General features: G+C 42.3%; 1 protein-coding gene across 1 annotated transcript in view; it reads left to right on the forward strand.

The window, feature by feature from the left end:
* LMF1 (lipase maturation factor 1) overlaps positions 1–15,926 on the forward strand; it is a 98,762-nt gene that overhangs the window by 368 nt on the left and 82,468 nt on the right. Inside the window, exon 2 of the mRNA XM_016136657.2 lies at positions 12,499–12,808. Within this exon, the coding sequence (XP_015992143.2) occupies positions 12,499–12,808 (310 nt within the window). The remainder of the gene's footprint in view (positions 1–12,498; positions 12,809–15,926) is intronic.

A 15,926-nucleotide genomic window follows, 5' to 3' on the forward strand; every position in this document is an offset into this window, starting at 1 on the left:
GGGTGAGCTCTGGGTGGGGTGAAAGTTCTCGCAGATACTTAGCACTTGGTCCCCTGATCCCACGTCAACTCTCCCAGTCCCGGCCGCCGGCCGGCCGTCGACTGCCATCCGAGGCAGGCCCACAGACTGAGGGAGGGGATGCAGGACCCCCTCGCAGGACCTCGGCTGTGCTGGGGCCGCGCTGCAGAAACCCCACTTCATTAGTCCGATGCGGGCTAGGGGCAGCGGAGACGTGGACATTCAGCGCCCTGAGCAGCATCCCTGCCCAGGGCCCCGGAGCCACCTAACTGCCACCTAACCGCAGTAGTGTGTCCACTCGGTGCGCCTCCTAACCCGCCTGCAGCCCCTGCGCCTTATTTGCGGGGTTCGCTGAGAACTACAGCTGACCAGGCTGAGAACTGCTCAGCCCGCACTGATGCAGGCAGGGCTTACCCACCAGCCTGCGGAACCCAAGAGAAGTCAGTCCATGCTTGTCCTGGCAGCCAGTGCAGAGGCTACCTCCCCCATCCCAATACCTACACCCAGAAGGATACAAACGTCCAGAGCGCAGGAGCAATAGTGGACACACAAGAACACACTTTATAAGCCCAACCTACAGTCATGACTATAAAACCAAACTCAGAGTCTCAAACAAACCTGGAAGTGAGGGAAGACCAGTAGGAATGGGGAACAGACCTAAGCTGAGATGGCTTGGGTGAGTAGCAGCCAACTTCTAGAGGGTTCCAGAGGTTGCTGGTCCCTGACAGTGATTATGTGCCGTAGGCACTGAATGGCTCAGCTTCATCTCTAAATCTCTGCCCTCTCACATGGAAGAACACAGAATTACAGCTCTTTGGATAGTGGCGTTCCACAAACACTGAGGATAAGGCTGAGCATCCTGTTTCCTGGGATAACTCAGGCCATCTCCTGGTGCACAGTGGACACTCAGTCGTCACTGCAAGACTTTCTGGAGGGATTCTGTTGCAGGATTGCCAATTTAGGCTTTCAGCTCAGCTTTCTCTCTTTTAAGTTACATAAAAAATGGTTCTTACAGTATTGCTTTATCTTCCACAGGATTAAAGTCATTCTAAACGTTTGAAATGTCACTTAGCAAAAGATGAAATCAAGACAAAGTTAATCTGTGAGACTTTTAATAGACCTTTAAAAAGGGAGCCTATAACTGGGGGAAAACCCCAGTGGCTTCGTTTGCAGAGCACAGCTTTATAAAACCTGGCTCATGGCTTTCAAATGAGTGGGCTGGCTGCCTTTGATCTCCATGGGGATTCTCTGTTCAACTGAGAAGAAAACAGTTTTGAGCCACTGGGTCAGTCAGATATTTTAAGCCTGGTGCTGAGCACAGAGTGATTTGTTTTGGCAGACACTTTTTTTTTTTTTTTCCTACCTTGCAAGTATATTTGGGGGTAGAATCAGTGTTTTTCAACAGTATAGAGGAACCAGTCTCCAATTTTCCAGGGATGAGGTTCTCTGGCTGAGATGGTGGGGGGCAAGTAGGCAGTCATCCTGCACTGATCTCTTTCTAGAGGGTTGGGTCTCACTGGACCATGAGCCATTTTTGAGTCCCTTAAGTCCCAGGGACTGTCCACAGCGCTGTAGGGGCTTTCCACACATTTCACTTGATGCTGAATTTTATAGTTGCTTTTGTGAACTGCTAAACTCCATCACAAGGCTGAAAAATGGATCCTTGTCCTATGCTTCTTTCACTCTCTGCACATTTAGTAGAATTCTTGGTGTTGTTAACGTACTTGTCTATTCACCTGTGAGCTCCTTGCAGCCCAGGTACGGTGTTTCATTTATACCTCTGTCTCTGTCTTCCAGGGGTATTTCCTGCTTCCTAAAATCTTGACTTTGCAGACAATCTTTATCATTGCTTTGTGTCTCTGTGGGATACTTTTCTGTGTTCCCTTCTACTTCCTTCCCCCCTAGTCACCCTCAGCCCCTGTGTGTAGATACTCATTTCACAGACTGCACACCCACAAGGTCCCCTGGTTCTCTCTCTCTAGTTGTATTCATAATTCCTTAGATCTCATGTCTTTTTATTTTTAGGGTTATTCTCTCTTTTTGCTGGAATGTATCCCCAAACAACTTTTCAAGAAAGAGTATAGAGAAGGTGAACTTTCCATGTTGTTTTTTGCATGTGTGGAAATTATTGAATTGCCTGGGTCTACAATTCTCAAACTATCAAAGCAATTTTCCTTAGAACTTTGTGTTGAGAATTCTTCAAGCAATCTGACTTATGCTCTTATACAAGTTACTAAGTGGAAATTCTTTCTTCTACGGACACACTTCTGACACCAAATGTGTGGGGTTTTCTCACAATGAACAATTCTGATACTAACTGCCTGGCATTAGCACAGACCTCACAGGCTGAGGGCTAAGTCCCACAAGATCACCCCAACTTCAGACCCCAATCATAAGTCCAAGTCGTCACCTGTCCTGACAAGCAAGCTATAAATCAGGGTCCTGCAACCCCCCACTTTAGGTTCTATAATTTACTAGAAGGGCTCACAGAACTCAGGGAAACACTTTTCTTATGTTTACGGGTCTATTGTAAAGGATACAACTCAGGAACTGCAGATGGAAGAGACGCACAGGGAAGGTGTGGGAAAGGCGCAGAGCTTCCATGCCCTCTCTGGAAGTGCAACCTTCTTAGCACTTCCACATGTTCAATCCAGAAGCTGTCCGAACCCCCTCATTAAGGTTTTTATGGATATTCCGTTATGCAGGCTGAATGATTAAGTCATCTGTCATCGGCCAACAGCTCAGTCTCCAGGCTCTTCCCCTCCAAGGAGATCAGGGGCAGGGCTGAAAGTGCCAACCCCCTAGTTACAAGGTGGGTTCCTCTGGCTAGTAGTCCCTATCCTCTAAGAGTTACCTCATTAGTTTAACTCAGGTAAGATTGAGAGGGGCTTGTTAATAAGAACAGGTGCTCCTCTTACCCCGTCATGCAGGAAATCCTAGAGTTTTAGGAGCTCTGTGCCAGGAACATGGATGAGGACCAAATAAATATTTCTTATATGACGGTATCACAGAGACCTATTTTTTCCCCTGGAAGCCTTAAGAGGCTGTGCTGCCTTGCTATCCCCTCCCCATCATCACTCTGGGTCCTTGTTATTTAATGGCAGGTCTATGTGAGATCCCTTCCTTGTTCCTTCTGAGTGGCCTCAGCGAATCTCAAGATTCCTGGCCTATTCTGGATGAAATTCTCTGGCCCCATCAAGCCTGCTGACTTGAGGCCTTATGGGACACCCAGATATACCCCATTGGGAAACCACTGACCCAGTAAGCCTCCCTGTTTGGTGGAGCCTGAAAAGCCTCTTTATGAAGCTAAGTGATGATCTGACGGAGAAGAAGATGGGCTCCTTTCAGGACCTGGCATTGTGCCCACATGTGGAACCCACTTCTGTGACTTCCATGACCATCTAAGTAATGGTGACTGTGCCGTGGGGATCTCCAGAAGGAGCTGTGAGCATTGGAGCCAACAGAGGACTTATGACACCTAAGCAGTTTCACATTGTTACCACAGTTTCTCTGCAATAACATTTCTTTAAAAATCCAACTTTGAAAGTATCTCAAAGCTAGTTTCAACCCAACTCTAATTCCTGGTTTTGCTTAGAGAACCTTGTTATGGTTTAGATGCATTGTGCGATACCATGCTTGTCATGTGTGTTTTGTGCAATTACTCTATCCTCTTTCCTTATATTACATATAGTAGATCAGGGGTCCCCAACCCCTGGGCCGTGGACTAGAACCAGTCCATGGCCTCTGAGGACCTGGGCCACACAGCAGGAGGTGAGTGGCGGGTGAGTGAGCGAAACTTCATTTGCATTTGCAGCTGCTGCCCAGCTGCATCACAGCCTCAGCTCCACTTCAGACCATCAGGCATTAGATTCTCATAAGAACACCAGACCCTGCTACTAAAAAGGTTGGGGACTGCTGTAGTAGAGAGTTTTGTTACTAACACTCCTTATTTGAGTACTGTATTCTGAGGTGAATCTCAGTTGTACTTTTTAAAAATGGTAGCTCGTTATGCTCTTGGTCATGACAAATCACTTCTTGGATCTTGTAGCTCAGCCTGGCTCTGAGATGGTACCTGAGCGCAGGATTGAAGCAACAGAGCAGAACCATTCATACCCATGATTGCTAAACTCAGCTGTTCTTTGGAAATTTTGAGGAGAAAATGGAACCAAAAGAATCCTTGAAATCTTGACTAGTTCTGTGTTCTGAGCTTCCAGCGGTTCTGAAAGTTCCTGGGACATTCCTTCTTGTTCTCTCCTCCAGGCCACTCGAATTCTAATGAAACGCTCTGCTTGGTTTTATAAGCTTCTCTGTAAAATGCTTCCAGTTTGTTGAAAAAACAAACCCCACTGCCCTACCTCTGAGCTTTTGCAGCACAAGCCTTTAAAGAGAAAGTGTCAGAGGCTATTGTGCCAAGGCCAGAATTTAACCACTGTCAATAAAAACCACCCAGAAATGACATTTGAGGGCAGATTCTTTTTTAATTTTATAGTGATTTGTCTTAAAAGAGAGAGAACTAATTTTTTTAAAAAGAATATTTGTAGACATCTTTGATAATGCATAAATAGGTGACCTGGTTACCACTCCTACATCAGACCCTAGGCTACCCTACAGTGAGCAGCTGAGAGAGTCTCCATGCCTTGACCCCTTCCTTCCCAGGGGGAGGCTTTAGAGTGGGGTTTTGGGGTTAAATGAGCCTTTCTAAGGTTGGTTGGTTTAGCTTTGAAATCCTATGGATTTTTTGTTGTTGGTGGTTTTTTTTTTTTTTTTTTTTTTTTTTTGAGATTTTTGTTTATTCTTTCTACTTGGCCATTTCTGTAACAGGAGTAGAAATTGAAATAGTTTTTTTTTTTTCTCTGAAATTTAAATCCTGTCTATCTTTATTTTTTTCTGATAAGTAAGGTAGGAAGTTGCCTATGCTTCTTGCCTTCGAATTACTTTTTAAACTATTTAATTGGTGAGAACAGATCTCGTTTTTCTTCCATGGCATTGGAGTGTGAATTGTGGTTTGGGGGCGGAAGGACATCCAGCTGTTTAGTTATTGTTAATTAAGTCCTCATGTGGAAGAGCCCAGGCAGGTTCTGGTGTGTGCAGGAGCTGTCTGAATCAGGAAAGGCGCACGCGCACTCGCACACACGGCAGGCACTGCTATGGGGAGCTCTCTGCTGCCCTCCCATCTGACCCTCTGCAGAGGCGCGGCCCCCTCCAACCTTACTCATGATGTCCGGGACTGCTGGTGTCTCCTCTGTCAGCTGCTACTTTTCCCATCCATTTTCTGTCCTCTAGGAGCTGGTCACTGAGTCTAACCAATGTGCTAGGGGAAGGGAGAACTCAGCGCCACCCCCAGAGCGGGCATCTTTGTGTATTATGTGGAATTCCTCTATTAGGAAGATTTGTGTCTTCTCCCCATTTATTTATCAACCATCACATTTAGTTTCACTTTGGGTTGTGGTCCAACATTATTACTCATTATGGTATCAAATGTCTGGCTCTGGTCAATAGTGGGTCTTCCTGCTTGTCTCCTATGTCCCTGTGACAGGCCTCCATACTTTATTCTTTGAGCATGTCCCTCCTTTCTGTGACAGGATGCTACAGGCTCCTTTCATATTTCCCAGCCGTGAAACCAGCCATTTCTTCAGGAGCCCTGGTTCCTTTTATCAGAGAGTGGTGTTAGGAACCCACATCTGGGTGCCGGGAGTACCTATTGCTACGGGGTGTTGTTGCTTCCAGACCCTCTTAGCAGGCAGAGCTAGGTTACATATGTGTTTGTACACACGTGTGGTCGCTTCTCCAAGTATCCTAAATATACGCTCAGGTAAACGGAAGGTCAGTGCATGTGTATGTGCTGGCCTCCCCTTCTTGCTTATCTGTTACTTCCTTCTGTGCTTCTGAAATCTTACCCCACCACCCACCACTGTTGGTTTATTCGCTTACCCCCAGTGCATGTGCAGCGCAGTCTCAGACTTGTTCACCTACCTCCATGAGAAAAACCAACTAGATTCCAGTGTTTATATACAGTTCCTTTCGTCTTTGTCCTTACAGTTTTCACTCAAAACATTTTCCAAAATTACTTAGGCCAGCCCTCCCTTACCCTCCAGTTCAGTGTGATCTGTTATACATTTGCAGAGTTCAATTCATTTGTCACAGTCTGCATTCCATCCTGGCATCCCCTGACCTCCTGGCTAGGTTGTTTTGATAGTTTGTATACATTAAGGTTCATTTTTTGTGATGTACAGTTCTATGGGTTTTGACAAATGCATAGTTATCCATCACCCAGTACCCTACAGAACAGTTCTGTTCCCCCAAAATTCCCCTGTGCACACAATCATGACTTCCCCCCGCCAGCCCCTGGCATGCTCTGACCTGTGTTCTGTCCCTGTGGTTTCGCTGTTTCCAGCATGTTGTATGAATAGAATCCTACAGTGTGTAGCCTTGGGTCTGGATTCTTTTACTTAGCAAAATGCACTTAAGATCTGTCCATGATGTGGTATGAATCAACAGCTCCTGCATTTTTCTCTCTGAATATTATCTCATTGTATGAATGTACTGCAGTTTGTTTATCCTTTTGCACACTGAGGGACATTGATGTTGTTTTCCAGTTTTAGCCATTATGAACAAAGCTCCCATAAACATTTGCATGCAGGTTTTTTGGTAAATGTGTTTTCAGTTCACTTGGGTGAATACCTAAGAGTATAATTGCTGGGTCATGTGGTAAATCTATGTTTAACTTTACAAGAAACTGCCAGATTTGTCCAGAGTGGCTCTATCAGTTTGCATTCCCACCAGCAATGAATGAGAGTTCCTGTTCTGAATCCTCTGGAGCATTTGGTGTTTTCAGTTTTTTGGATTTTGGCTGTTGTGATAGGTGTGTGGTGATAATACATTGTGGTTTTAATTGGCGTTTCCCCAGTAACAAATGATATTGAGCATCTTTTCATGTGTTTATTTGACATCTGTGTATCTGTGTGAAACAGATGACTTCAGTGTCTGTTCAGATCTTCTGCCCATTTAAAAAATTTTTTGTTTTCATATTGTTAAGTTTTAACAGTATTTTAAATATTCTGGATACGAGTTCTTTGTCAGATATGTGATTCGCAAATATTTTATCCCAATCTGTGGTTTGTCTTTTCATTTGATAAAGTATAATTTTTCAGTTTTTTCTTTCATGGATCATGCTTTATCTAAAAACTCATTGCCAGATCCAAGTCACATAGCTTTTCTTCTGTATTTTCTTCCAAAAGTTCTATACTTTGATATTTTACATTGCGGTCCATGGTCTTTTGGGGGTAAATTTTTGTGTAAGGTGTGTGATATGTGTCAAGGTTCATCTTTTTGCATATAAATGTTCAATTGTTCCAGCACCATCTGTTGAAAAGCCTATCTCCATTTACTTCTCTTTAAACCTTTGTCAGAAGTCAGTTGACTGTATTTGTGTAGGTCTATTTCTGGGCTCTCTGTTCTGTTCATTGATTTATGTTCCTGTCCTTTACCAGTATTACTGTAACTTTGTAGTCTTGATGTTGCTTACTTAATATGAGTCCTCCAACTTTGTTCTTTATCAAAATTATTTTAGCTATTCTAGTTCCTATGCTTTTCCATTTATGTTTTAGAATCAGCTTGTCAATATCTATAGAAAAGCTTGCTGGATATTTTGGTTGAGATTGCATTGAATCTATAGGTCAAACAGGGGAGAACTGACATCTTAATACTGACTCTTCCAGTCCATGAATAGGATGTCCAATCCATGAACACAATGTATCTCTCCATTTACTTATATTTTCTTTCATCAATGTTTTATAGTTTTCCTCATACAGATTCTATTAAAATGTTAGATTTTATCTGTGCACTTTTTTTTGGTTGCTATTTTTTTTTAAAAAAAAGTCAGATTATAGTTGTACATTGCTGATACAGAAATACATTTGACTTTTATATATTAATTTTGTGTACTGTGACCTTGATAAATTCACTTATTAGTTCTGAGGGATTTTTTTTTTTTTAATAGAGTCTTTGGGATTTTCTACATAGATGATCATGTCATCTGTTAATAAAGACAGTTTTATATCTTCTTTTTAAATTTATATGCCTTTTATTTCTTTTACTTGCATCATTGCACTAACTAGGACTTCTCTATATACTGTTGAATAGGATTAGAAAGAGAGACATCCTTGCTTTGTTCTAAATCTTAGGAGGAAAGTATTTATTTGTTTGTTCGTTTGTTTGTTTATTAGAGGAAAGTATTTAGTTGCTCATATTTAAGTATGATCTTAGATGTAGGCTTTCCATAGCTACTCTTTATAGGTTGATGAAGTTCCATTCTATTCATAATTTGCTGAAAGTTTTTATCATGAATGGATGTTGAACTTTGTCATGCGCTTTTTTGCATGTCAATTAATGTTATCATATGGTTTTTCTTATTTAGTGTTAGTTTGGTGAATTACATTGATTGAGTTTTGGTTATTGAACCAGCCTTGCATTTCTGAGATGCAATTGGTTGTAATATATTAATTTGTTCTTTTATGAGTTTTAGTAGTTTCTGTCTTTGCAGTAATTGGTCTATTTCAAGTTGTCAAATTTATGATCTTAAAGAAAGTGTAGTGTTCCTTTATTCTCTTTTTAATGTCTGCGGGATCGTAACAACATTCCCTTTTTCATTCCTGACATTTGTGTCTTCTCTCATTTTCTTGGTTAGTCTGGCTAGAGGTCTGTCAGTTATATTGATATTTTCAAAGAACTAACTTCTGATTTTTCTTTTTCTCTATTTTTTTCTTGTTCTCAATTTTTTTGATTTCTGCTCTTGTATTTTAAAAAGTTCCCTGCTGCTTGTTTTGTTATTTGTTCTTTTTTTCTGATTTCTTAAAATAGAAGTTTAGATTTAAGACCTGTTTTTCTGACCAGCATTTTACTGTAAATTTTCAGTAGCATCCCACAATTTTTTTTTACTTTCCTCTTTATTTTTTAATTAAAATTTATTTTTTTTTACAATTTATTTAAATTTGTTTCAAGTATATAGTACATTGGTTAGACATCTATATTGTTCATAAAACAATCCCCCCAGTTGCTCCCTCCCTCCCCTGGCCCTCCACCTAGCCATCATATTAATGCTAACTGCATTCCCTCTGCTGTGCTCCCCATCCCCGTACCCAACTATCAACTGCTAATTTGTACTTCTTTAACCCATCATCCCATTCTCCCAGCCCCCTAACCCTCTCCCCTCTGTCCGTCACCAAATTGTCCACTATATTTGTGAGTCTGTTTTTGATTAGTTTGTTCTTTTTATTCCTTAGATATTGCATATAAATGAAATCATATGGTATTTATCTTTCTCTATCTGACTTATTTCACTCAGCATAATAACCTCTAGGTTCATCCATGTTGTTGCAAATGGTAGGATTTCACTTTTTTTTTTAATGGCTGAGTAATATTCCATTGCATATATGAAATGTAATTTCTTTATCCAATCATCTGTTGATGGGCACTTAGGTTGCTTCTGTATCTTGGCTATTATAAATTGTGTTGGCATGAATATTGGAGTGCATAGATCTTTAAGAATTATTGTTTTGGTTTTCTTTGGATAAATACCCAGAAGAGCAATTCCTGGGTCAAAAGGTATATCCTTTTTAAATTTTTTGAGAAACCTTCATACTGTTTTCCATAGAGGCTGTACCAATTTGCAATCCCACCAACAATATACGAGGGTTCCCTTTTCTCCGCATCCTTGCCAACACTTGCCGTTTTTTGATTTATTAATGACAGCCATTCTGACAGGTGTGAGGTGATATCTCATTGTGGTTTTAATTTGCATTTCTCTGATAATTAGCAACCTTGAGCATCTTTTCATAATATCTGCTAGCCATCTGTATTTCCTCTTTGGAGAAGCATCTGTTCAGGTCTGCCCATTATTTACTTGGATTGTTTGTTTTTTTGTTGTTGTTATTTGTTGAGTTGTATACGTTCTTTATAGATTTTGAATATTAACCCTTTGTCAGATGTATCGTTAGCGAATATCTTTTCCCAGTCAGTTATCTTTTGGTTTTGTTGAGGGTTTCCTTTGCTGTACAAAACTTTTTAGTTCGATATAGTCCCATTTGTTTATTTTTTCTTTTGTTTCCCTTTTCCATTGCCCGAGGAGCTATGTCTGAAAAGAAATTCCTATTAGAAATATCAGAGTTTATTGCCTATGTTTTCTTCTTAAAGTTTTATGGTTTCAGGTTTTACATTTAAGTCTTTAATCCATATTGAGTCTGTTCTTGTATACGGTCTAAGAAGATGGTCCAGTTTCTTCTTCTTCTTTTTTTTTTTCTTTGCATATACCTATTTAATTTTCTCAACACCATTTGTTGAAGACTGTCTTTACCCCATTGTATATTCTTACCTCTTTGGTCATATATTAAGTGAGTATATAGGCATGGATTTATTTCTGAGCTCTCTATTCTGTTCCATTGATAATGTGTCTATTTTTATGCCAGTACCATGCTGTTTCGATTATGGTAGCCTTGTAGTATAGTTTGATGTCAGGTAGTGTGATACCTCCAACTTCGTTTTTCTTTCTCAAGATTGCCATGGCTATTCCGGCATCCCACAATTTTTGGTATGTTGTGTTTTCAACTCTTAATTCCGTGAAAAATATTTTGTAGTTTCTCTTGTGCCTGTAAAAAAATCCATGGTTTATTCAGAAGGATGTGGTTTAATCTGCAAAGATTTGGATATATTTCAAGATAATATCCCGTTACTGATTTCTAGTTTAATTTTATATGGTCAGGGAACATTTTTCAGATTTCAGTTCTTCTATATGTTGATATATGACTCACACTATGGTTTCGTCTTAGTAAATGTTCCACATATACTTGAAAATTATATGTATTTTGCTGTTGAGTAGAGTGCTCTAAAGATGTCATATAGTTGTGTCTTGCTTTTTTATGCTACGTGGCAAGCTGAGTGTCAGGTTAGGTTAATATGTAGAGAATATATATGTATGTATGTATGTGTTAGGTTAGGTCAGTTTATATGCATCCTTCATCATTAGGCAATGTCCTTTTTGTCCCTTGTATTGTCCCTTCCTTTTACATCTGTCTTATCTGATATCGATATAGTCATCCAGCTGTTTTGATTAGCATTTGCATGATTTTTTCTGTACTTTTACTTGTAACATACTTATGTCTTTATATTTAAAGTGGATTCCTTGTAAACCGAATAGATTTGGGCCCTGTTTTTTATTCAATCTGACAATTTCTGTCTTTACTGGTGCATTTAGAACATTTCCATTTAAAACGATGGATTAAAATCTACCACCTTGCTAGCTATTTTCTATTTGTTCCTTCTGTTCTTTTTTCCCCTCTTTTCCTGGCTTCTCTTCGGTTAAACAAGCAGTTTTTTATGATTCTATTCTAGTATCTGTATTGATTTATTCCCTAGATTTATTTTTAAAAATGATTTTAGCTCTCCTACAGGACTTGCAACATACATTTTAAGTCAATGTGGGTCTACCTTCACATAATAGTCTACCACTTTCTATGTAGTGTAAGGTCCTTCTAAGAATGTATTTCCAGTATCTCCCTCTATCCTTTGTGCTGTTTTCTCATATATTTTGCTTAACATATGCTGTAAACACATAGTTCATCATTACTGCTTACTTTGGACCAGGGTTGCTCACTTTCTGGAAGGGACAGATGATGATTACAAACCGGTGACCCTAACCCACAACCATGTTCTCCATCTCAAACTCAGCCCTGCCTGTGATGCAGTTTTATTCACTGTGGAAACCCATAGTGTTGTTTAGCTTTTTACAAAGTGCAGCTCGTGTCTCCTTCAGTGTGAGTGTGCTTTCTGCCCAGCAGTCTGTATGGAACTGCTTCAAGCTGCCTTTTACTTGCCTCTCCCTTGGTGGCTTGTGCTTTCCCGTAACATCTTTGTGCAAACATATCTGCGTAAACCCTGAAGTCCAGAGGATGTGAACATGCTCTTGTAGAAGTGGAAATTGTTAGAAACAAATTCAGAAACTTGTGGTTTGAATGGAGGGTAATTGTAACTCACATGTAAGCACCATCATAAGCTTTAAACCCTGTAGCATGTTCTGGGAATAGCACTATAGACTGGACCCATGAGCTATCAGGATGTATTTATAATGGGAATGCTGAGAGCAATCTGGGATAGTTAGCTAACCATTTACATGTAACCAGGCATGTATTTTATATGTGTGTATGTCTATCTTATATATGTGTATACAGCGCGTATAAGTAGATACAACATGTAGAGGTATACATACATATATGTGTGACTTCTCCAGGTTGGATCTTATAATATTTCCTCCGAGATTTTGAGAAATACTCAGAACCCCTGAGTCCATATTTTGATTCCAAGTCATTGCTCAGACTCTGCCTTGTCTTCTTATCAGCCGAGTCTCCTCGAGTTGGAAAAGCACCCAGTGGTGTCCACAGATGGTGCGTTCCTGCTCACATACATTTTATCCTCTCCTTTTTCTTCCAGTTGTGGCATTCTTGGTGGCTTTCCATCAGAACAAGCAGCTGATTGGAGACAGAGGACTGCTGCCCTGCAAAGCGTACCTGAAGAGCGTGCAGCAGCACTTCCAGGGGCGGGTCAGCTGGGACGCTGTGAGCTATGCCCCGACCATCCTTTGGCTGCTGGACTGGTCACACATGGACTCGAACCTGGATGCCCTTGCACTGCTTGGGTTGGGCATCTCATTTTTCATCCTAGTCACCGGCTGTGCTAATATGGTTCTCATGGCTGTGCTCTGGGTTCTCTACATGTCCCTGGTCAACGTGGGACAGATCTGGTGAGTAGGAAGAACTGGCCACACGCGATCCAGGTGTGCTGAAATTCAGCATCCTGGGAATGTTACACACCACAGAGCAAACCTGTCTCCTAGCAGCTAGAGGGGTTGAGGAGGCTTTCTTCTTACATTAGTTCAGAAGAATATCATCATTTTAATTAGGCCATGGTCGAGACTGCTAGTTGCCAATAAGCAAAATGCAGGGGCCTTTCTTCTTTGTGAATAATCGCCATCGTTGGAGAATATCATGGCCACACCTGAGACCAACACATGGCTAGCCTCCTGAGCCAGCAAGACAATGAAGTGGAGGTGGAAGTTGTTGGGTGAGCTTCTGGGAGCATCTGGTGGCAGCATTGACTTTGAGGCTTACACCTGCTGCTCCTACCTCTCCTGCTCCTTTCTTGTCAAGAGGAAGCTTTTCCAGCTAGTATCAGTGGTCACAGACCTGGTCTGTTCTGCTGGAGCTCTAGTGCCAAACAGATCAGAGGTGGCGATGGAGCTCCATGGAGGCCAGAAGACTGGAGAAGTCCTATAGGAACACACAAAGGGCACATCAACTTGCCATGGCAGCCTGTAGCCAGGGATAGGCCTGGACAAAGTCAGGGGCCCCTGAGGTGCTGTGGTCTGTTTAAACTGGTCAGAGGAGAGGGATCCACTCTTCTTCCCATTTCTGAGTTCCACAAATAGGTAAGAATCACCTGTCAGAGGAAGCACAGAAGAAAAGGTGAAGCTTGAAAGTAGGCTCTGGGAAAGGGGGTGGATATCTGTGTAGACATGCAAAAAGTAGGTGTAAGGCTGGTGTCTGTCTAGACATACAGGAAGTAGATATGAGGGTGGTTGTGTAGACATGTAGGAGGTTCAGTATATCTGAGGCGACTGTTGAGATGGTCCCTCCAGGGGCTATCTGTCTTCTGGGAAAAAAGCTTTTTCGGTGCCCCAACAGTCTATTCCTTCCTGGCCCAGGATGGAGAGGGTCACTGGGTCCTGGATCATGACAGTGACACTTCCCAGAGAGTGAACTTTAATCCAGAAAGTCCAACTCCTGGGCATGAGGACGTGACCCTTCATTTCCTCCTGCTGGTTTACTTTGCATGGTCCTCTTGCTGTGGTATGGGCTGGGATCCGTGTGGCAGTCCCCCTCAGCTCTGTGATGTATGCCCTGGTCCCCAGCACACTGCCGTGAGAAGGAGTCTGGGCTGGATCTTGCCACGCCTCTTCTTGCCATGGGAAGTGCTGATCTGTGTTGGGCTTGGGTTGGGGCAAGTGTGAATGACAGCATGCATGTAGGATGCATCGCCCCCATATCCAGCCAGCTAAAATCCCCTCCACTCTGCCACTCCTAGGGTCTTGTGTCGACAAGTTACCGTTGAGAGCAAATGCTGTGGCAGTCAGAGCCTGGGATTTAGGAAAGACTTGGGGAAACTTTGGTATATACAGCTGTGACATGAGCTGTGCATCAGGGAAAAAAGGCCAAGGGTTGTGCCACCGCTTACTCAACTGCGGGCATGTCTTTATGAGGTGTTCACACCAGCCACCGAGTGACCGACAACATATCATTGTGGCTCAGGCACCATGTGTTCAATTCTGTACAGAAACTGTATTGGTTTCCTAGAGAGGGGATATATTAAATGTGGTTTATTCCTTTTTTTTTTTTTTTTTTTTTGAAGGACCAAACAGTGAGGGTAGAAATAGGGGCTGGTGCACAGTTAGATCTGTCTGTCTCAAGTGGGCTCCTTGAGCAAAGCAGCTGTAAGGCAAGTGATACTTCCTTCCCTCTCATCTGCTCCTTCCCACATGGAATTCATGGGTGTTGCCACCTCAGGGCGTCTGACCACCGTGGCAGCCACAGGCAGTTACTCTGTGCCTCTAGTCTCCTGGCCAGTAGTTGTTTACCAGCATAAGAGGCCTCTGGCTGGGTTTTTTGTGATATCCAAGAGGCCACTGTTACTTGAGACCTGTGATTTTAATCCATGCCAGAGGAGGAAGAATTCTAGGTACCTTTGTCCTGTTATAGCAGTGGGGGTTACAGAGAGTGAGAGAACCCCACTGCAGTGTCGTGCCTGGAGACAACGTGCTCCATCTCTAACAGGCAACTTTAAGTTTTTCTTCAAAAAGTATTTCCGAGTCATGTCTAAAATACGCTATCAGGAAAGATTAACCCCATATTTAAATTTCTGAAAACCAGTCCGAGCACGTGTGGCCAAAAATAGAGGCTTGTATTTTCTCATTGGGAAAGATATTCTGCTCACCTATGCTGGGTTTGTTTAAAAATTTTGATTCAAATTAATTTAAGCTCATTGAAACTAATAAAATAAAACTAAAAAAAAAAAAACATTTAAGCTCACTAAAGCAAAATAAATGACACCTGAGATGTTTTAGGCGAAAAAATGTAAAAGAAAAAAGCATCTATCAGTGGAGACCAGTGGTTTATTCACCATGTTCCTCATGCCAGACATCCATGGTCACAGCTGAACTGTGGGTCTCGTTGGCACAGGCGTGGGGCTATGGGGCGGGACTCCATGAGAATGCAGCTGGGTAGTTAGCACAATTCAGTGCCCTCAACCCCGACAGTGTCTCAGGTCAGCTCTTGACTCGTGTTTCCCTGGTGGCTGATAGTTTTCGGGTTGTCAGAAAGCTCACTGAGAGCACAAGGACCTCTTAAATGGAAAATGGGCTTGCTTTTTCTCCATACCCTGAAATGAGAGTTAGACACAATCTGTTCTTTTTATGTCCCCTTTATTTTAAGTTGAGAGGAAAGAATATTTGTTTAGGATGAGATGCTTAGATAATGGACACCGTTGATGGAACTTCTTTCAAGTGTTGTCCAGCTGGCGTCCTGTGGCAGGGGCAGGAAGCCCCCATGGGGCGAGAAGGCGCCGGGCAGGTGCACGTGGCACTTCTCCACCGGCACGCAGCCCTGCATCAGGCCGCTCAGCTTTGCTGCATGCATGCAGCGGCCACTGTTTCACTTGGAGCCTTTCTCTCCCTTCTCATAAGTGGGTGTCCTCAGCTTCTCCCTGATCCAGACCAGTGTCCATGACAGCTTCTCAGTGCTGGAAATGAATGTCGCAGTAAACATGGGGATCTTCCCCTGCTGCCATGTGAGGAAGGTAAAACCTTG

Source organism: Rousettus aegyptiacus, unplaced genomic scaffold, assembly GCF_014176215.1.
Source record: "Rousettus aegyptiacus isolate mRouAeg1 unplaced genomic scaffold, mRouAeg1.p scaffold_m13_p_8, whole genome shotgun sequence".
In the NCBI taxonomy this organism is placed as follows: Eukaryota; Metazoa; Chordata; class Mammalia; order Chiroptera; family Pteropodidae; genus Rousettus; species Rousettus aegyptiacus.